The sequence below is a fragment of the Cetorhinus maximus genome, chromosome 2 (assembly GCF_964194155.1).
Source record: "Cetorhinus maximus chromosome 2, sCetMax3.hap1.1, whole genome shotgun sequence".
NCBI lineage: Eukaryota > Metazoa > Chordata > Chondrichthyes > Lamniformes > Cetorhinidae > Cetorhinus > Cetorhinus maximus.
In genome coordinates, this window is record NC_135880.1 from 222194825 (window position 1) to 222217169 (window position 22345).

At 44.6% G+C, this 22345-nt stretch overlaps 1 protein-coding gene across 3 annotated transcripts in view; it reads left to right on the forward strand.

The window, feature by feature from the left end:
* Nucleotides 1-19275, forward strand: part of LOC144670858 (transmembrane protease serine 13-like) — a 38133-nt gene extending 18858 nt beyond the window's left edge. For 2 of the 3 annotated variants that reach the window (XM_078533037.1, XM_078533038.1), the window contains 11 exons: nucleotides 2362-2472; nucleotides 3598-3702; nucleotides 3804-3933; nucleotides 6330-6428; nucleotides 7162-7205; nucleotides 11611-11776; nucleotides 12288-12466; nucleotides 13737-13835; nucleotides 14842-14984; nucleotides 15505-15657; nucleotides 17091-19275. In XM_078533037.1, the coding sequence (XP_078389163.1) occupies nucleotides 2362-2472; nucleotides 3598-3702; nucleotides 3804-3933; nucleotides 6330-6428; nucleotides 7162-7205; nucleotides 11611-11776; nucleotides 12288-12466; nucleotides 13737-13835; nucleotides 14842-14984; nucleotides 15505-15657; nucleotides 17091-17105 (1244 nt within the window). In that variant the 3' untranslated portion in view covers nucleotides 17106-19275. The remainder of the gene's footprint in view (nucleotides 1-2361; nucleotides 2473-3597; nucleotides 3703-3803; nucleotides 3934-6329; nucleotides 6429-7161; nucleotides 7206-11610; nucleotides 11777-12287; nucleotides 12467-13736; nucleotides 13836-14841; nucleotides 14985-15504; nucleotides 15658-17090) is intronic. The other variant, XM_078533039.1, reaches the window with a different exon arrangement.
* Nucleotides 19276-22345: the final 3070 nt, after the last annotated feature.

Here is a 22345-nt window from a genome sequence, read left to right on the forward strand (position 1 = left end):
GAAAAGAGTTGACGTTTCGAGTCCTCATGAAGGGGCCATGAGGACTCGAAACGTCAACTCTTTTCTTCTCCGCCGATGCTGCCAGACCTGCTGAGTTTTTCCAGGTAATTCTGTTCTTGTTTTGGATTTCCAGCATCCGCAGTAGTTTTTTGTAGTTTATGACAGATGTCAGGTAGAAAATACAGTTGAGATCCAGGCTGAAGATAGAAGGTTTAGAGGGGAGGTGAAAGAGCAAATACGAAAAGTAAAGAGGGAGTATGGAAATAGACTGGCAGCTAACACAGAAGGGAATCCCAAAGTCTTCTATAGGCAGCTGAATAGGCAAAGGGCAGTAAAAGGTGGAGTAGGGCCGATCAGCGATCAAAAAGGGAATTTACACATGGAGGGAGGCAGAGGGCATAGTTGAGGTTTTAAATGAATACTTTTATTTAAAAGACATCTGTCTTTACCAAGGAAGAAGTTGCTATTCAGGACATGGTGAAAGAGGAGGTGATTCAGACATTAAAAGGGTTTAAGATTGTTAAGGAGAGGGTATGGAATAGACCATCTGCCTGTACTTAAAGTTGATAAGGTCCGAGGACTGGATAAAATGCATCCAGGGATACAGAGGGAAGTGAGAGTGGAAATTGCGGAGAGTGGAAATTATGGCAATGGCCATAATTTTTCAGTGTTTCTTAGACTCAGGGGTGGTGCCAAAGGGCCTCATTGCAAATGTCACACCCTTGTTCAAAGAAGAGTGTAAGTACAAGCCCAGCAACTATAGGCCAATCAGTTTAACTTCAGTGGTGGGGAAACTTCTAGAAACAATAATTCAGGACAAAATTAATAGCCACATTGACAAACGCAGGTTAATTAAGGGAAGGCAGCATGGATTTCTTAAAGGAAAATTGTACTTAACTAAGTTGATGGAGTTTTTTGAAGAGGTAACAGAGAGGGTGATGAGGGTAATGCTGTTGATGTGGTGTACATAGACTTCCAAAAGGCATTTGATACACCACCCAACAAAACAACAGACTTGTGAGCAAAGTTAAAGCTCATGGAATAAAAGGGAAAACAGCAACATGGATACAAAATTGGCTGAATGACAGGAAACAGCGATTAGTGGTTGATGGATGTTTTTTGGGCTGGAGGAAGGTTTGTAGAGGAGTTCCCGAGGGGCCAATGTTGGCCAGTATTCCCATTCGAAAGGGAATATATATTAATGACCTTTATTTTGGTACACAGGGCACAAATTCAAAGTTTGCGGAAGATACGAAACTTGGAAACATTGTGAACTGTGAGGAGGATAGTGTAGAACTTCAAAAGGACATAGACAAGTTGGTGGAATGGGTGGACAAGTGGCAGGTTTAGTTCAATGTGGAAAACAGTGAAGTGATTCATTTTGGTGGGAAGAACATGGATAGACAACATAAAATAAAGGGTACAACTCTAAATGGGATGCAGGAGCTGAGGAACCTGAGTGTATATGTGCATGTACACCCAGGCAGCAGGACAGGTTGAGAGAGTTAGTAAAGCATTAAGTATCCTAGGCTTTATTAATAGGGACATTGAGTACAAGAGCAAGGAGGTTATGTTGAACTTGTAGAGGACACTAGTTTGGCCTCAGCTGGAGTATTGTGTGCAGTTCTGGGCACAGCACTTTAGGAAGGATGTGAAGGCATTGGAGAGAGTGCAGAATGGTTCCAGGGATGAGGAACTTCAGTTACGAAGATAGGTTGGAGAAGTTGGGTAAAAGCAAAATACTGCGGATGCTGGAAATCTGAAACAAAAACAAAAAGTGCTGGAAAAACTCAGCAGGTCTAACAGCGTCTGTGGAGAGAAAAACAGAGTTAACGTTTCGAGTCCTTCAGAGCTCTGAAGAAGAGTCAAACATATCTTCACACACTTTTTCCTCTTTGGGGAATAGTGGGAAGGATTCACAGGCTGAGTATCAGCCCATTGAACCACATCATGAACACCCCTTTCTTGGTCAACAGGTTCCTGACATGGGACTTGAACCTGGAGCATCTGGCCTAGAGGTAGGGACACTAGCTTTGCACCACAAGACCTCTATTTTGATGATGTACGGTGGGAGGGTGAAGCAGTGGGCCGAATGGCCTGTTTCAGTGTTGTAAATTCTATGTAATTTTGCTAGGCAGTAGTTGCCCTTGATGGACTTATGGGTGAACTTCCATGGTGATTTTCCCTCTTATCGCTGTAACTTTACAAGTTTTTTCCAGGGTTTTCATGGCACTTACATCAAATGTATGTCAGATAAATGGGAAACCACCACAGGGGTTCAACCACCCATGTGTGAAATGGACTTGGAATGATGTTGCTCCTTGGTGTACCTCCCTCATGTTTCTCCACTCTTTCTTTCAGTCCCGCACAGGAAGCCTGCTAAATCCTGTAATCCAAAGCAGAAGACCTACTGTTGTGTCATTTCCCTCTTCTTGGTCTTATGTGTGTTGGGCATTGGAGTTTGGATCGTTTGTAAGTAACCACAGCAGCCAGTGCCATTGGTGAAATGTGCACCTCTGGGTGGAAGCAAAGGCCACTAAAGGTGGGGGTGTGGGGAGGTGGTGGGGGTGTGGGGAGGTGGTGGGGGTAAAATAAAATGTTTAAACTCTAGAGAAAAACTCCAACAGTCCCACAGATGAATCTAACAGGCATTGTATAATGGCAAAGGGGATGAGTTAGGAACGGGGAGGCCATTCAGCCCTTAAGTCTATTCTGCCATTGAAACAGATCATGGCTGATCACAATGCAACACACAATAGCACTCATCTCATTGGCTCACAAGGGCTACTTACCATATTTGTTAATGTGTAATCATACTATGTATTGTACCTTGATATATTTCGATTTAAAGGCATCATATAAATAGAAGCAACTATTTTTATGTCTCTTTCAATGACTAAGCAATGCTAATTGTGGAGAGCAATCTTCCAATGTCTTGTCTACAGTCAGTTAAGGGATATAACATTTTTTGTATGTTATGGATTTAGGACAATTCAGAACCTCATGTTGCAGTGCCAGCTATAATCCAGACCCTGCAACAATCACATGACAGACAATCTGCAAGAATATTTACAGATAGGAGGAGGCCATTCAACCCTTCATGCCTGTTCCACCATTCAATTAGATCATGGCTGATTTGTACCATATCTGCATTTATCCACATTGGCTCCGTAACCTTTAATTGCCTTACCAAACCAAAATCTGTCAACCTGAGTTTTAAAATTTTCAATTGTCCCCCAGCTTCAACAACATTTTGGGGGGGAGAGTTCCAGAGCTCCATTGCCCTCTGTGTAAAGAAGTCATCACCCCTGAATGGCCTGGTTCTAACGTTTATGTAATGCCACCCATGTTCTGGACTCTCCCAGTAGAGGAAATTGTTTCTCTCTATCAACCCTGTTGAATTGTTTAGTCATGTTAAACCTCTCAATGAGATCTCCCCTTAATATTTTGTGCTCTAGGGAATACAAGCCTAGTCTTTGCAACCAGTCCTAATAACAACCTTTTAACCATGTTCTTTGCATAATCTCCAGGCGCATGTACGTCTCCAAGTCTGTTGATTCTAATTGAATAGGTTTTTGTTTTGCTTCCTCCTGCTAGTTAAGTTTGTGAAGGACGTTCCAACACGCCATCACTGCCCGTCCACGGTGACCACTTGCGATGGAATCAGTGAGTGTACAGACAAGAGTGATGAACTGGGGTGTGGTAAGATCTCTCAACCATCAGTGACTTAACAACCATGTTCCATTGCAATGAAATTCGATAAATGAACCACTACCTGATTTTGTCTCCACCCCACACTGCAGTACGATTCAGTGGGACCAGATCACAGCTAGAGGTCTATGGGTGGCAGTCCAAGCAATGGTTACCTGTTTGTTACACAGCCTGGAGCACATCTTTGGCAAAGAATACATGTCAACAACTGGGGTACAGAAGGTATGCATGTCAATAGCTTGAAACTAGGGTACCAGAGGTATGAACGTCAAGGGACTATTAATGGGGTATGGGGGTATTAATAGCTTGAAAAAGGGGTGTGGGTGGTATGTGCATTGAGAATCTATAAATTGCCCACAAGAGATAGATAATCAAGGGTCACTCAAAGCAAGAACTTTTTTTGGACCAAATTGGAAAATAAAAGTGGTTCGATTGTTTGGTCTTGATCTTTGTCACATTAACCAATCATCACCACTGGGAAAATGAAGTAAACTGGTCACTATGCAGTGCCTGCTGCTGGTAAACATGCATATGTACAAGTTGGTAAAGCCCACTAGACCCAAACACTGCCAACATTCACTGTGTCAGTTTACAGGTGAAAATTACCATAACGAGTGTGGTGGGCACCATTTAGTCTTAACCCCAGGAAGAGTCCATGGCCAGAATTTTCTGCCCCCACTGCAGTGGGTTCCCCCCCCACTGTCAGATGCAAAAACTGTGCCAACGTCCATTGACTTCGGCGGGACCGGAAGATCCCACTGGTGGTGGGGGGGGGCTGGAAAATTCCAGCCCATGTCAACTCTAAGGACCTGGACTTCTCAAATGAATTGATTCTGTTGCTAATGATACAGGGATACTGAGCCAAGTCAGGGAAATGACATTGAGGCGCAGGTGAGCCATGACCTAGTTGAGTGAGATCACGGCCGATCTGTATCTTAAATTCGTCTACCCGACTTAGTTCCATGTCCTTTAGACTCTAGCAAAAATCCATCAATCACTGCTTTAATATTAATAATTGAGCTTTTTGTGCGGGAGTGTTTCACACTTCTACCATCCCTTGTGTGAAGAAATGTTTCCAAACTTCTCTCCTGAATGACCCGGCACTAGTTTAAGTTTATGTTCATTTGGCCTGGATTCTTACATCAGCAAAAAAGGTTTCTCACTATCTACGATATCAATTCCATTCTAAATCTCACAAACCTCAATCAAATCACTCCTTAACCTTATATATCCCAAGGGATACAAACTTAGTATGTAACCTCTCCTCATAATCTAAACCCTGGACCCTGGATAACTTTCTGGTGAATCACTGTTGGACTCCTTCCAATGCAAATACATCCTTCCTAAGGTGTGGTGCCCAGAGTCCTTCAGTTGTGGTCTAACCAGAATTTTATATCATAGCAAAGCCTCCTCTCCTTTATACTCTAGCTCTCTTTCATGCTCCGTTAACCGGTATCTCCTTCCCTGCAGTGACAGATTCTAAGCAGTAGATTAAAACGAGGGAGGAAGGATTATTCGGGGATGCTAACGGGAACTTTCTCACCCGGAAGAGATTAGAACTGTGGAACCAGTTAGGAAAGTACTTTGAACTTGTTTGAAAGTCCAGAGTTAATTGGGGAAGGAAAGGGCTGACAGTTATGATAGGAGGTATGGTTAAAATTTAAGTTAGGACTTTTATGTCCCTTCAGCTCTCTCTGTCAGACTAAAGTTCTAAGTCACATGGTGTAGAAGAGCATGAGGTGCTAGAAATTTACTTATTTCTTTTATCATTTGAAACACTTTTGATGTTATCATCATCCAAGACTCATTCTCCGACACACATTCCAGGTCTGGCAACACCTCAACTTCCCAATTCTGATTCTTGTTTTTTAAATCCATCCATAGCTTCATCCCTCCCTATCTCTGTATTCTCCTCCAGTCTCACAGCCCTCTGAGATCTCTGCACTCCTTCAATTTTCATCTCTTGCACATCCCCAATTTACATAATTAATGTCCATGCTTTCTGTCGCACAAGCCCTAAACTCTGCAATTCCCTCCTGAAACATCTCCACCTGTCTTCTGCTTTCTCCTCCTGTAAGATGCTCTTAAAACTGTCATAGGTAATCTCTGCTAATGTTTCCTTATATGACTTTGTCAAATTTTGATTATTAATGAATTTGCGAAGCACTTTGGGAATGTTTCCACTCATTGGGGACAAGCAAAATCAGGGGCCATCGTTGTGGGGTAGTCACCAACAAACCCAATAGGGAATTCAGAAAAAACTTTTTTTAAATCTGAGAATGGTGAGCATTTGAAGCAAATGGTATAGGTGCATGTAAGGGGAAGGTAGATAAGTATATGAGAGAGAAGAGAGTACAAGGATAGGTTGATAGATTTAGATGTGGAAGGATGGGAGGAGGTTTGAGTGGAGCATAAACGCCAGTATGGACTGATAGGCCGAGTGGCCTGCTTCTATCCTGTATATTCTATGTAATTGTAAGTTTTACTATGTCATAAGCATTATATAAATGCCAGTTTTTGTTGTAAATAAGAGGGACTGCAATATTTTATAGGAAGAGGACATGGCAATGTCTTGCCTCCTGAGCCAGCAATGCTCAACTTGTGTAATTGTTTGACAGTTTTTACCAGACTGATAAAATGACCGAAGAGCAGTCTACAAGCCTTGTGGTCAACTCGACAAAGCAAGGGACCAAAATCCAAAGTCTCCTGAGCAGCAGGTATGTCAGTGGATATTAAAGAAAACGAGGATTGGGGCTCAAGGGCAGAGCTGTAGAGGTTTGGGAGAAGCCTTTTGGAGTATTACTGGGTAAGTTAAAAGAATTAACAATTCACATCAGTAACCACAAGAGGTTAAGTTATCCCCATGAGCATCCCAACAAGTCAGGAGAGTGGGACTTGAGCCCCACAGAGACGAGGAGAGGGCTGGGCTGGTGTGGGACTGAGCCTTACAGAGAGCAGTCAGTTTCAGAATCAGTTTCTGTTTGTAGAGCAATAGGTGAAGTTCACTGAAACAGTGCTCCCAGTGATCTCAGAGGCTTTGTGTGTGTGAGTCCAGGATAAGGTGGCAGACACGGGTTGGACTACATTCTGTGACCGCCCTCCTCGCTGTCCATGTTTGTACATCAAGATCGAACACGAGCCTGAGGCAGATAACTGCAGCCCATTGAACTGAAATCCAGGAGAATCAGTTCCTTCAGGAAAGGAGGAGAGGAAAAGGGGAGAAAAGTATTGGGGAAGTAAACAGATTCCTTCTTATGACAGACATCTTGGCACAGTTTGAATTGGTGTTATCTTTAGGGCGCTCAAAAATGATTGAACTTGATTTTCATTTTGGTTAAAAGAATCCAAGGCTACATCAGGCTGATTTGCAAGGACCTTTCTCTGTGATTTTGATCTGTAATGGCCTGTTCATATGTTTTGCTGATTTAATGAGCAGTCTTTGTGTTTCAGCCCCGGATGTCCCACCAAAGATACCGTCTCTCTCAAATGCATGGGTAAGATTAATTCTACATTTGTGTTTATTCTAGAGTATCAGTGCTGGAGAATTGGATCCTTTCAGGCTTTGAAGTACAGTGCTAGCAACAAACACTCCCAGGGCAGGTACAGCACGGGGTTAGATACAGAGTAAAGCTCCCTCTACACTGTCCCCATCAAACACTCCCAGGACAGGTACAGCACGGGGAGAGATACAGAGTAAAGCTCCCTCTACACTGTCCCATCAAACACTCCCAGGACAGGTACTGCACAGGGTTAGATACAGAGTAAAGCTCCCTCTACACTGTCCCATCAAACACTCCCAGGACAGGTACAGCACGGGGTTAGATACAGAGTAAAGCTCTGTCTACACTGTCCCCATCAAACACTCCCAGGACAGGTACTGCACAGGGTTAGATACAGAGTAAAGCTCCCTCTACACTGTCCCCATCAAACACTCCCAGGACAGGTACAGCACGGGGTTAGATACAGAGTAAAGCTCCCTCTACACTGTCCCCATCAAACACTCCCAGGACAGGTACAGCACGGGGTTAGATACAGAGTAAAGCTCCCTCTACACTGTCCCCATCAAACACTCCCAGGGCAGGTACAGCACAGGGTTAGATACAGAGTAAAGCTCCCTCTACACTGTCCCCATCAAACACTCCCAGGACAGGTACAGCACGGGGTTAGATACAGAGTAAAGCTCCCTCTACACTGTCCCCATCAAACACTCCCAGGGCAGGTACATCACGGGGTTAGATACAGAGTAAAGCTCCCTCTACACTGTCCCCATCAAACACTCCCAGGACAGGTACAGCACGGGGTTAGATACAGAGTAAAGCTCCCTCTACACTGTCCCCATCAAACACTCCCAGGACAGGTACAGCACGGGGTTCGATACAGAGTAAAGCTCCCTCTACACTGTCCCCATCAAACACTCCCAGAACAGGTACAGCACGGGGTTAGATACAGAGTAAAGCTCCCTCTACACTGTCCCCATCAAACACTCCCAGGACAGGTACAGCACGGGGTGAGATACAGAGTAAAGCTCCCTCTACACTGTCCCCATCAAACTCTCCCAGGACAGGTACAGCACAGGGTTAGATACAGGGTAAAGCTCCCTCTACACTGTCCCCATCAAACACTCCCAGGACAGGTACAGCACAGGGTTAGATACAGGGTAAAGCTCCCTCTACACTGGCCTCATCAAACACTCCCAGGACAGGTACAGCACGGGGTTAGATACAGGGTAAAGCTCCCTCTACACTGGCCTCATCAAACACTCCCAGGACAGGTACAGCACGGGGTTAGATACCAAGTAAAGCTCCCTCTACACTGTCCCCATCAAACACTCCCAGGACAGGTACAGCACAGGGTTAGATACCAAGTAAAGCTCCCTCTACACTGGCCTCATCAAACACTCCCAGGACAGGTACAGCACGGGGTTAGATACAGAGTAAAGCTCCCTCTACACTGTCCCCATCAAACACTCCCAGGACAGGCACAGCACAGGGTTAGATACAGAGTAAAGCTCCCTCTACACTGTCCCCATCAAACACTCCCAGGACAGGTACAGCACGGGGTTAGATACAGAGTAGATCTCCCTCTACACTGTCCCCATCAAACACTCCCAGGACAGGTACAGCACGGGGTTAGATACAGAGTAAAGCTCCCTCTACACTGTCCCCATCAAACACTCCCAGGACAGGTACAGCACAGGGTTAGATACAGGGTAAAGCTCCCTCTACACTGGCCTCATCAAACACTCCCAGGACAGGTACAGCACGGGGTTAGATACAGGGTAAAGCTCCCTCTACACTGGCCTCATCAAACACTCCCAGGACAGGTACAGCACGGGGTTAGATACCAAGTAAAGCTCCCTCTACACTGTCCCCATCAAACACTCCCAGGACAGGTACAGCACAGGGTTAGATACCAAGTAAAGCTCCCTCTACACTGGCCTCATCAAACACTCCCAGGACAGGTACAGCACGGGGTTAGATACCAAGTAAAGCTCCCTCTACACTGTCCCCATCAAACACTCCCAGGACAGGCACAGCACAGGGTTAGATACAGAGTAAAGCTCCCTCTACACTGTCCCCATCAAACACTCCCAGGACAGGTACAGCACGGGGTTAGATACAGAGTAAAGCTCCCTCTACACTGTCCCCATCAAACACTCCCAGGGCAGGTACAGCACAGGGTTAGATACAGAGTAAAGCTCCCTCTACACTGTCCCCATCAAACACTCCCAGGGCAGGTACAGCACGGGGTTAGATACAGAGTAAAGCTCCCTCTACACTGTCCCATCAAACACTCCCAGGACAGGTACAGCACGGGGTTAGATACAGAGTAAAGCTCCCTCTACACTGTCCCCATCAAACACTCCCAGGGCAGGTACATCACAGGGTTAGATACAGAGTAAAGCTCCCTCTACACTGTCCCCATCAAACACTCCCAGGACAGGTACAGCACAGGTTTGGATACAGAGTAAAGCTCCCTCTACACTGTCTCCATCAAACACTCCCAGGACAGGTACAGCACGGGGTTAGATACAGAGTAAAGCTCCCTCTACACTGTCCCCATCAAACACTCCCAGGACAGGTACAGCACGGGGTTCGATACAGAGTAAAGCTCCCTCTACACTGTCCCCATCAAACACTCCCAGGACAGGTACAGCATGGGGTTAGATACAGAGTAAAGCTCACTCTACACTGTCCCCATCAAACACTCCCAGGACAGGTACAGCACGGGGTTAGATACAGAGTAAAGCTCCCTCTACACTGTCCCCATCAAACACTCCCAGGACAGGTACAGCACAGGGTTAGATACAGGGTAAAGCTCCCTCTACACTGTCCCCATCAAACACTCCCAGGACAGGTACAGCACAGGGTTAGATACAGGGTAAAGCTCCCTCTACACTGGCCTCATCAAACACTCCCAGGACAGGTACAGCATGGGGTTAGATACAGGGTAAAGCTCCCTCTACACTGGCCTCATCAAACACTCCCAGGACAGGTACAGCACGGGGTTAGATACCAAGTAAAGCTCCCTCTACACTGTCCCCATCAAACACTCCCAGGACAGGTACAGCACAGGGTTAGATACCAAGTAAAGCTCCCTCTACACTGGCCTCATCAAACACTCCCAGGACAGGTACAGCACGGGGTTAGATACCAAGTAAAGCTCCCTCTACACTGTCCCCATCAAACACTCCCAGGACAGGCACAGCACAGGGTTAGATACAGAGTAAAGCTCCCTCTACACTGTCCCCATCAAACACTCCCAGGACAGGTACAGCACGGGGTTAGATACAGAATAAAGCTCCCTCTACACTGTCCCCATCAAACACTCCCAGGACAGGTACAGCACGGAGTTAGATACAGAGTAAAGCTCCCTCTACACCGTCCCCATCAAACACTCCCGGGACAGGTACAGCACAGGGTTAGATACAGGGTAAAGCTCCCTCTACACTGTCCCCATCAAACACTCCCAGGACAGGTACAGCACAGGGTTAGATACAGGGTAAAGCTCCCTCTACACTGTCCCCATCAAACACTCCCAGGACAGGTACAGCACAGGGTTAGATACAGGGTAAAGCTCCCTCTACACTGGCCTCATCAAACACTCCCAGGACAGGTACAGCACGGGGTTAGATAAAGGGTAAAGCTCCCTCTACACTGGCCTCATCAAACACTCCCAGGACAGGTACAGCACGGGGTTAGATACCAAGTAAAGCTCCCTCTACACTGTCCCCATCAAACACTCCCAGGACAGGTACAGCACGGGGTTAGTTACCAAGTAAAGCTCCCTCTACACTGTCCCCATCAAACACTCCCAGGACAGGTACAGCACGGGGTTAGATACAGAGTAAAGCTCCCTCTACACTGGCCTCATCAAACACTCCCAGGACAGGTACAGCACGGGATTAGATACCAAGTAAAGCTCCCTCTACACTGTCCCCATCAAACACTCCCAGGATAGGCACAGCACAGGGTTAGATACAGAGTAAAGCTCCCTCTGCACTGTTCCCACCAACACTCCCAGGACAGGTGCCGCATTTGGTTAGACACAGAGGGAGACTCCCAGATGTAGAGTCAGTCTCCCTCTAAACCCATCAAGCACCTGCCACAAGGGAGGGTATTTAATTCCATATATGATTCTAAGATAAATGATTAGTGAACAGAGGCTCATCCTCCATGAACATGAACTCTACTGAGGGCCACCATGAAGGGACATGTGTCCCAGGTTGTATTATGTACGACCTCCTGGAATATTCCTTCAATTTGGAAAGATCTGTCCGAAAATCCTGGCTGCATTTAACCCTATCGATTGTAGTAGGAAAAATCTCCGACAACAATGAATAAAAACAACCTTTTTTATGAGCATCATTTTGAATACAATCTCTTTGCATGTGTGTAGACTGTGGCAAGAGGGTCAAGACCACATCACGAATCGTGGGTGGAGTGCCAGCCCAACTGGGCAAGTGGCCTTGGCAAGTTAGTCTCCACTACAAGTTGCGGCATGTGTGTGGTGGAACTATCATCTCGCAGGACTGGGTCATCACTGCAAGTCATTGCTTCTTCGAGTGAGTAAGACTCCGGGGTCTTTTTGAAGAGACAGCCGTGATGTTAGCCCTCAGCTATAACACTGAATGGGCAGTAGTCCAAAGGGCATTGTTGACGTGGTGAGGAGGGATTTTTGGGGGTTAAGGAAAGATCCAAGGTAATCTTGTGGGGGCTGGACCTGCGCTACAGGGGAACTTAATAAAACTTCTCAAACTTATCTTTCTAAGCCTTTTCTGGCGCTCGATCCAGTTTGTGGTACGTCTAGCCTGGTGGGGGTGACATCACTGATACTTCACCCACCCCCCCCGATTCAGACCTTGAGCTAAAATAGCATATTAGGCCCCAGTGATGTGATTGGAGGCCAATGTGATTGGGGTGTAGAGAGGAGCTCACAGGGTGGGGCAGTGCATCCTCGCTGTTTCCAGTCAGCCAGATCAAGGCAGGAAAGGAAGGTGGAAGACAATCACTAGGCTGCAGAGAGGAAGTGAAAATCTGTAACTGTGTCTGTAACTGATCTTCATTTGATTCCAGGGGTGATAGCTACAAGCCGTCTAACTGGAAGCTGTTCAGTGGTTTCATTTCTCAACATCAGCTCCTTGGAGCCACTAGAAGTTACGTCTCAAAAATTGTCACTCACAGCGGCTACAACTCAGACACCGAAGGTTACGACATTGCTCTGATGAAGCTCAAGAGGCCTTTGCAGTTTACAGGTAATGTCACGTTGAGGATGCTTGGCCCTTAGCAATGTCTTCTCTGTTACCATTATTATAAACTCTAGACCATTAAAATACTGCAACATGACACATCCACAGGCACCAGATTTTTACACAAACCTCTGAAGTCTCATTCACAATATGCCCAACCCCCTGAATCGATTGGATTCTTGGAACAAAACTCATGCTTGTAAATATTTTCCATTCCCATGAAGCAGACTGGTGTTAGTGCTGCTGAACCCACTTTCCATTCTTTGTTGTAGTCATCCTTGACACCAATTCAGGTGCAGCACGGGGTTAGATACAGAGCAAAGCTCCCTTTACGTTGTCCCCATCAAACACTTCCAAGACCGGTACAGCCTAGGGTTGGATACAGAGTAAATCTCCCTCTACACTGTCCCCATCAAACACTCCCAGGACAGGTACAGCACGGAGTTAGATACAGAGTAAAGCTACCTCTACACCGTCCCCATCAAACACTCCCAGGACAGGTACATCACGGGGTTAGATACAGAGTAAAGCTCCCTCTACACTGTCCCCATCAAACACTCCCAGGACAGGTACAGCACGGGGTTAGATACAGAGTAAAGCTACCTCTACACTGTCCCCATCAAACACTCCCAGGGCAGGTGCAGCACGGGGTTAGATACAGAGTAAAGCTCCCTCTACACTGTCCCCATCAAACACTCCCAGGACAGGTACAGCACGGGGTTAGATATAGAGTAAAGCTCCCTCTACCCTGTCCCCATCAAACACTCCCAGGACAGGTACAGCATGGGGTTAGGTACAGAGTAAAGCTCTCTCTACCCTGTCCCCATCAAACACTCCCAGGACAGGTACAGCACGGGGTTAGATACAGAGTAAAGCTCCCTCTACACTGTCCCCATCAAACACTCCCAGGACAGGTACAGCACGGGGTTAGATACAGAGTAAAGCTCCTTCTACACTGTCCCCATCAAACACTCCCAGGACAGGTACAGCACGGGGTTAGATACAGAGTAAAGCTCCTTCTACACTGTCCCCATCAAACACTCCCAGGACAGGTACAGCACGGGGTTAGATACAGAGTAAAGCTCCTTCTACACTGTCCCCATCAAACACTCCCCAGGGCAGATACAGCTCATGCAAGATACAGAGAAGCTCTCTTTGTGTGTGGGAGCATGTGCCTGTGTTTGAGATCCCTGTGTGTGTGAGACTTGGGTGTATGAAATCATTTTGATTGCTTGACATTGATTTTCGTGCTGTGACAGAGTTTAATATTTTACAGATAATGTCAGACCTGCCTGTTTGCCAACCTATGGTCAACAATTTCCTGAAGGGATGACCTGTTGGATTACCGGCTTTGGCTATACACATGAAGGTGCACGTAAGTAAAAGTCTGGCTGTTGGTGGGTCAAAAGATTGTTGTGAGTGGGTTACCCTTCCCTGGTGTCCTATTGCTGGAGCTCGCACAGAATCAGTCACTTCCACTTAACACCTGTACACATGAACTTGAATTCAATGAGACAAACATTGTCCTCAAAATAAAAACAGAAAAAGCTGGAAAAACTCTGTTTCCGTATTTTTATCCTAGATTTCCGGCACCCGCAGTATTTTGCATTTGTTTTATTGCCCTAAAAACCTTGTTGGAAAGCTGGTGGGTCCCTGACATCACGACGGGAAAGTGTTACATTTCCTGTGGGGTTGCAGTAAAATCTCGTCCCTCGTCATCTTCATTCGATCGAGACCTTAATCTTACAAAGAAGTGAAATTTTCGTTATACAAAATCCTCCCTTTTAGACCGGTGATTGAAGCCTCTGGGTCATGACAATGTCATCAGTGCTTCACTGGCAAAAATATGCGTTGAGAACTTTAGTTGTAAAATGCCTCCACATCAAAGTAAAGGTGACTGGGTAGATTTTTACCTCCTGTCCTCTCACTTTCTGAGATCCCTGCGCTGCTCCAATTCTGGCATTTTGAATATTTCCAATTTTAATTGCTCCTCCACCTGTGGCTGTGTCTTTAGTTGTCTGGGCCCTAAGCTCTGAATTCCCTCCCTAAACCGCCATGACTCACTGCCACTTTCCTCTCTTAAGATGTCTCTTAGATTAACCCTATGACCAAGCCTTTGGTTACCTGGCCAAATACCTCTTGCTGTTGCTTGATGTTAAATGTTGATTAAAAGCACCCTTGGGATGTTTTACTATGTTAAGGACCCTATGGAAAAACACATTACTGTTGTCGGTAAGTGGCAGTTCACGTGGGTACGGTCTGAATTTCAGAAATTGTTGGACGGGTCACCCTGAAACTGTGCCCTCTACTTCAGTGTCAGGGCTGAGTAGTGAATCCCATCATGACATCCTGAACTTAACCATCTGCGCAATGCGTTTCAGCTTCAACTTCAAACATCCTTCTAGAAGCTTCCATCAACATCATTGGCAGCAACACTTGCAACCAGAGAAGCTACTACAACGGAGCAATAACACGGAGTATGATCTGTGCTGGAAAGCCTTCCGGGGGAGTTGATTCTTGTCAGGTGTGTGACTATCAGAAACCAGGATATCACCCACTCACCTCTGGGGCCCTGGCTTGGAATCGGGTTCAGATCGATGGGCTGTCATTCGGACCTGCCCGGTGTGCAGCAAAGGTTCCAACTGAATCGAATCTGAGCAGTGCCCCAACCATAATTGTGCTGCCCATTATCATAACTACCTGCAAGTGGGCAGCCTCATCCACAGAGATGGGCACGCTGTAAAATGCTAACTCATGTATTATTAGGAGGGGTGAGAGGATGGCTTGAGGGGGAGGGAGACAGATTATCTTTCTGACTGGAAGATGGCACCTCTGACAGTGCAGCACTCAGTACTACACTAGGCTGCCAGCTAGACATTGTGCTCAAGTTTCTGGGAGTGGGAAAGGTACATCCTTCAAACGCAAAGACAAGCGTGCTCTCCACTGAGCTATTCCTGCAAGCTCCAAGGCTTTGCACGGGGATTGTGATCTGTGCTCCGACCAGCTTTCATCTTCACTGTAAAACTCTTCTCTTTAAACCCTAGGGTGACAGTGGGGGGCCTCTTGTATGTGAAGCATCTGGTACCTGGTACCTGGCAGGAGTTACAAGCTGGGGGATTGGCTGCGCTCGGAGAAACAAGCCTGGTGTTTACGCCCGGGTGACGGAACTCACCAACTGGATCTTCACACAAATGGAGGTAATGATGATGCTCACTTTTATAGTGGCTGGAGAAAATATTTTGTGACCAGAACAACTCTTAACAGTAAGAACTTTTGCATTTTAGTTCCGCCTTCAATGTAGGGAAATGTCCCAAGGTGCTCCACAGGAATGTAATCAGACAATGGTGGAGCTGAGGAATTCAGAGAGGCCAGCGAGGGGCATGGAGATCTCGGAGAGATGTAGGGCCGGAGAGGTTGAGAGGGGGAGAAACCATGGAGGGATTTGAAGACATGCAGAGAAACTTAAAATTGAGGTGTAACCAATGTAGGCCAGTAAATATAGAGGTTGAGAAGGGGACCTGGTGTGAGCTAAGAGGACATTAGCAGCAGAGATTTAGATGAGCTCAAGTTTATGCCTGTAAGAAATAAGAGCAGGGAAAGCCATTTAAGGATCTTGCTCCAGAATTTCTTTATTTTAACTTTATTTTATGATGAAGTTGGGAGACTACATAAACTCATTCCACAGTGCCAGCTATAGCTTAGAGTCTGTAATGTTTTGCTTTAGGGGTCTACATAGGAATGGGAGGAGGCCATTCAGTCCCTCAAGCTTGTTCTGTGCCATTCAGTTAGATCATGGCTGATCCCTTAATACCCTTACCCAATCAAAACAAATTTTATTCTCAATTTTTACATGGCCAGTTTTAATGTTAAATATTGACATAAATGTGTGACCAAAAATCACAATGAAAGGAAGGCCTTTATAATATATTAAATAAGCAAGCCCACTATCTGTGTCATTAATTCGGCAAATAGGTGAAGGTGATATGATGGTCATCTGTGATGAAGGGCTGTGGAAGTCATGGGTCAATCAGGGAAATGGATAATCAGAAGCTTAGGCCATTAGATTTCAAACAGAGGGTCAACACTGAAACCTAGGTAGTTCATGGGGTGAATCCAGGCCATCTGATTGCACTATTTTCCCATCCATTGACTTACAACAACAACTTGCATTTACATTGCACTTTTAACATAGTAAAGTGTCCCAAGGCACTTGACAAGAGCATTATAAAACAACGTTTAACACCAAGCCACCTAGGGAGATATTAGGCCAGGTGACCAAAATGTTGGTCAAAGAGGTAGGTTTTAATGAAGATCTTAGAGAAGGAATAGAAAGGATCAGGGAGGCAATTCCAGAGCTTGGGACCTAGGATAGAGGTCACTAACAGAATCAGTATTTGTGGGAATGTGAAGGGGAAGGGTCCTCTGTACAGAAAGATTGGGAAACCACTGTAGTGTGAGATCACCATAGTCTGTAGTGAGTTTCTTCTGGGTATTATTTTGTGTGGCTCACTCATTGCCAATCTGTAAAGATGGGACTATTTTATAAACAAGGGAAAATTGAGTGTTTAAAACGTAAACTATTGAGTAGTATTCTCCTCAGACCTAATGTCTTTTATTTGATTTTTTACAGGCTAACAGCAACTAATGAAAAGGATGGGCACTGACCACACAGTCTAGTGCGATCAAGGTTGTTAGCTCTGGTCTATACTGCATGTCTAAAAGACAGACATCGAGGAGGCTGGTTTCTCCCATTGCTCATTAAAGCACTGGAAATGTTTATTAAAAAAGAGAGACAGTAGCTGTGCAAAATGTAACTTTGCTAATCAACGTAGGGATAAATTATTCATTTATCAGCAGGTAACCTCAACCTGCTCTTCAGATCTTTCTTGTGCGGCGTTCCTCCATTTTAAGTTACTTTATTGTATACGTTCCCTCAGATCCTCACGGTTTACATGGGTAGAGTTTTCATATACTCTATGTGTGCACTGGCTCCATATTCCTTTCAGAAGCCCCAATAGAGATTTTCAGATTGAGATACAGGGATAGAATCTCTGCTTTGGGCGCAACTCAGGGGAAAATTGCACCCGAAATTGCACCTCTTTTGAGAAGTGTTTAACTTCTTGGATTTCCCCTCAGACCCACTTGCACATTGCCAAACACAAAATCTGCCATGTCATTCTTAAAAAAACGTTTGCTTTAAAAATATTGCTTGATATATTTGAGTGGTAACTTGATGCAATTTAATTAGTTCAGCTGAAAATGTGTTTATCGCCAAACAAAGCATTGTTAATCAGTGTTTGTCCACCAGCTGCAAGTAACCTGATTTTAAATGGTTAAATATGGCTTTTTTAAAAAAAAACAGAACTACTTGCTCATCACTTTGGGATACAGTAATCAGTTCCTTAGTAGTATTTTTTTTAAAGAAATACTTTTTAAAGCTTTTAAAATGTGCCCTTGGTGTCCTTGTAGCCAAAAGAACCAGTTTAATTTTTACAACCTGCTCAAAACCTCATCGCAGTGACAATTTGATCGAGGTGTGGACAGGGGCGGACTTCAGGTGTGCTGTTTGTTAAACTAACGCGAAAGATTGCAGAAACTCAATTTACACTTAAAATTCTGCAACATTTTGTGCGAGTGACACGGATTTCAGGTGAAATGCACTAAAAGAAACAGTGGCGACTAACAAGAAACATAAGAATAGGGGGAGGCCATTGAGCTAACATGGACATTTTGACATGTCATCCCGACTGTTAACATTTGGATAGAATCATAGAAAGTTTACGGCACATAAAGAGACCACTTGGCCCATCGTGTCTGTGCTGGCTGGATGATGATAACACTAGTATAATTAAGCTATGCAAGTGAAGGGACTACTATGGGTGAGGACAGAATCGTAGGAACAGGAGGAGGCCATTCTGCCGCTCAAGACTATTCTGCCATTCAGTGAGATCCTAGTTGATCTGTATCCTAACCCCATTTGCCCATCTTGGCTCCACACCCCTTAATAACTTTGGCCAGCAAAAATCTATCAATCTCATATTCAAAATTACCAATTGAGCTATAGCATCTACACTTTTACCACCTTTTGCATGAAGGAGGATTTAATGTCTTCTCTCCTGAATGACCTAGCTCTGATTTCTATGACAACCCACTCTCCCCAGGTGAATTCAACTTTCTGTGGGTGTAGGTAGTGCCCAGAGTTATGAAGAAGGGATGCGATTCAGTTGTTCTGTGTTTGGTTATGTGAGTCTGGTAAGTGATCTATGCTCATGGTGCTTGTGTGGTTCAGTATGAGTGTGGACACAGACCAAAGTAAACAGGCATTACAGAAGCTCCTAGAAGCTGAGCTGTAAGCACGAGTGCAGACATTTTGTGATTGCAGAGATATTTTAAAACTCTCGTGAGTAAACCTGTTGCACACTTTTAGAAACTAGCATCATCTCTCCATGCTCTGAGATATATAAGATAGACAAAGATATTGCATGATGTTTGTTAAATGCTTTTGAGGTATTTCCCTAATCACTGAAGTACAGAAAAATAGCTAATGTTTCCTTAAAAGTAAAGGGAGGAGGAATTAGATAGTTTAAGCAATAGAAGTTGAGATCTTGGCTTCCAAACGTAGTGTACAGAGCGCTGAACTGCATTCATTGATGGCCAATAACCCTTGGAAAGCAATAACTGGAAAGAACAATATATTTGAAATGAACCCAATCAAACTTGAACATTGACATAAATCTGATTTATTATAATTATTGAGATGGTGAATTGAATTATGTTTTTCTCTGAAAATAAAGTGAGATATATTTTCATTCATATTTAATGGGACTTTTGCTCATCGATGAGAAGATGTGAAAATGTTGTCCAGGTTTATGCCAGTAAGAACAAAGCACGTTCCATTCCTTACAAAAACAAAAAAAGCTGGAAAAACTCAGCAGGTCTGACAGCATCTGTGGAGAGAGAAGCAGAGTTAACGTTTCGAGTCTGTATACGGACATGAAGCATTAACTCTGTTCCTCTCTCCACAGATGCTGTCAGACCTGCTGAGTTTTTCCAGCATTTTTTGTTTTTGTTTCAGATTTCCAGCATCCGCAGTATTTTGCCTTTATGTTCCATTCCTTAAGTTGTTATTCTCTCTGTCCTTTGTCTCAAAAGAAACCCTAAGTCTCTGGCCATGCTACAGCTCCTAGGCCCTTTGGCACTGCCTATATTAACATTGTGAATGGCCTTCTACTGTACTAATGGGCCATTCAGCCCATCAAGCACTTTCCACCATTTAATTAGGTCATGATTAATTTGTATCTTAACTTTACTTGCATTGGTACCATAATCCTTACTGAACAGCAATCTATCAATCTCAGCTTTGACATTCTCAATTGACCCTCCGCCACTATTAGCCCCCACCCACTCTGCCATCCTCGGTAGCTTTTTGGGAGAGAAATTCCAGATTTCCACTACCCTTTGTGTGAAAAGATGCTTCTTGACATGGCCGCTGTATAGCCGAGCTCGAATTTCTAGGTTATGCCTCCTTGTTCTTGACTCCTCTCACACCCTCCAGAGGCAACAGTTTCTCACAATCTATACCCTATCAAATCCTTTAATCAGCTTACACATCTCAATTAGATCACCCCTTAGGCTTCTATGCTCAAAGGAATACAACTGTAGTCAATACAACCTGGATTCATAATTTAACCCTTTTAAACCCAGTATCATTCTGGTGAATCTATGCTGCCCTCCTGAGTACATCCTGAGCGCAGAACTAAATGCAGTACTCCTGATGGGATCTAACCAGAGCATTAGACAGCTGTAACATAACTTCCATCCCTTTGTATTCCAGCCCCCATACTTTAAAGGCCAATATCCCATTAGCTTTTTGAGTTTTTTTTTGTACCTGTCCACTAGTTTTTACTGATTTCTGTATTTGGACTCCCAAATCTCTCTGCTCCTCCACAGTTCCGAGCTTTTCAACATTTAGATAGTCCTCCCTAATCTATTTTCCTCAGATCCAAAGTCACTCCTCTTTCTGGGTTAATTTTGTGGCAATGCTTCTCACAGCCTCCCACAATGCATGTGTGACTTTGCAAGCTCAAACATGGACTTAGAGCTGATGTGCTAAGGGAGACATTCCCCTACCGCTCGAGCTTGGTGCAAGTAATTGACCATTTCAAACGTTTTAGTGGTGCATGAATATCGAACACAACATGTCGCCTTGGTATATAAGATTGTACTGTCTGCTGAATCTCTGACCTCTTACTCTAATTATGGAGGGAGACCGAGGTGATGCTGAGTAAATCGATTGGAGATTGGCTCCTACTTCATAGTCGCTGATTCTCTGATGGCTGGCTGGGGGACTCACCAGCAGAGACTAGGGTACACCTTGTCCAGACTTCCTTCTCCACTGTGAGTGAGGAGTGGGGAGGAGTACTGTGCTTTCCACCTTGGCCTACACTCTGGACTTCTCTCCCTCAATCTCTCTGCCCTCCTTTATAATCCTCCTTTTAAACCCAACTCTTTGACCAAACTTTTGGTTACCTGTCCTAATATGTCCTTCTTGGGCTTGGTGTCATTTTTTTTGTCTGATTACACTCCCGTGAAGTGCTTTGAAGGGACATTATAGTAATAATGCTATTTATCATATTGTCACACACAGAATGTATGTGTTCCCTTGTTGTCCGACATCAGGATGTTTTGTGCATAAAGAGGTGTGTATTTTCTTACCCATGGAGTGTGTATTCTAATTAAATAATTCAGCAACAAGTTGTGAGTTTAAAAAAAAAGTTATTTATTCTCTCACACTTACCCTGAATTAAACGCAACCTTAGAGGTACTCGGTCTCACTCACGCACCCCAGACACGTGAAGATTGGATACAGATATAGGTAATGCACTTTTACAGAATGCAGTTCCCTCAGTCTCTGTTTACGAGCTCTGGTCTCCCATGTAGCAGGCGTGTGAACTTTTGAATGGATTCAATGATTGAAAGTTGAAGTGAGGGCCTTGTAAAGTGAAGTGTTCACAGATTGTGGGGTTTCTTTTGTCAAATAGCTAGGAGGTTAGTTCTCAGGCGAACTTTAAACTGGAACAGGTTATGTATTTTGCCTAAGATAAAAGCAAAATACTGCGGATGCTGGAAATCTGAAACAAAAACAAAAATAAAAATAGCTGGAAAAACTCAGCAGGTCTGACAACATCTGTGGAGAGGAACACAGTTGACGTTTCGAGTCCGTATGACTCTTCATTCTGATGAAGAGCTGTCAGACCTGCTGAGTTTTTCCAGCTATTTTTATTTTTGTTTTTGTTATGTATTTTGCCTACCTGATGCCTCGCGGCTTATTTCCAAGTCTGGTTCACTAGCCGGCTGAGCTGATCTTCTAATGGCTTTGGTGAAACCACCTGCACACAGTTCATAGCTGACCTTTTAAACAGACAAAGAAAAAATGGCTGTCTTCATGTGGCTTTTCACAAGTTCTGTATCTTTTCAGAATGAGGTGTGCTGTTAATGTTGATCCCACACCTTGAGTTGTGTGTTAATACCTCTGAGGTCCATCCAGTCAAGTTTGGGGAATACCATGGTGATACAATGGGAGGTTGATAGTGGCCATTCGCTTCTACCTGCCACAAATTGAGTTTCGGCTTTTCCTTTTATCCAGTATGAGACATGTGGAGAGGCAGTCTGGCAACTCCATAGTCTTTTGTGTTGTCTTATCCTTTGACAAAGAAATGTGTGAATTCCCCGGATGGCTGTGGATGTCCATATTTAATTAGGTTTTAGATTGTGACTTACTACTCTCTGTAGCCCAAATGCCAAAACTCACCTGATTTGTGGCAGCCATCTTAACAGCTTGTTTGTGTCCAATTTTTAAAAGTACATGCTGGTATTGCACCAGAG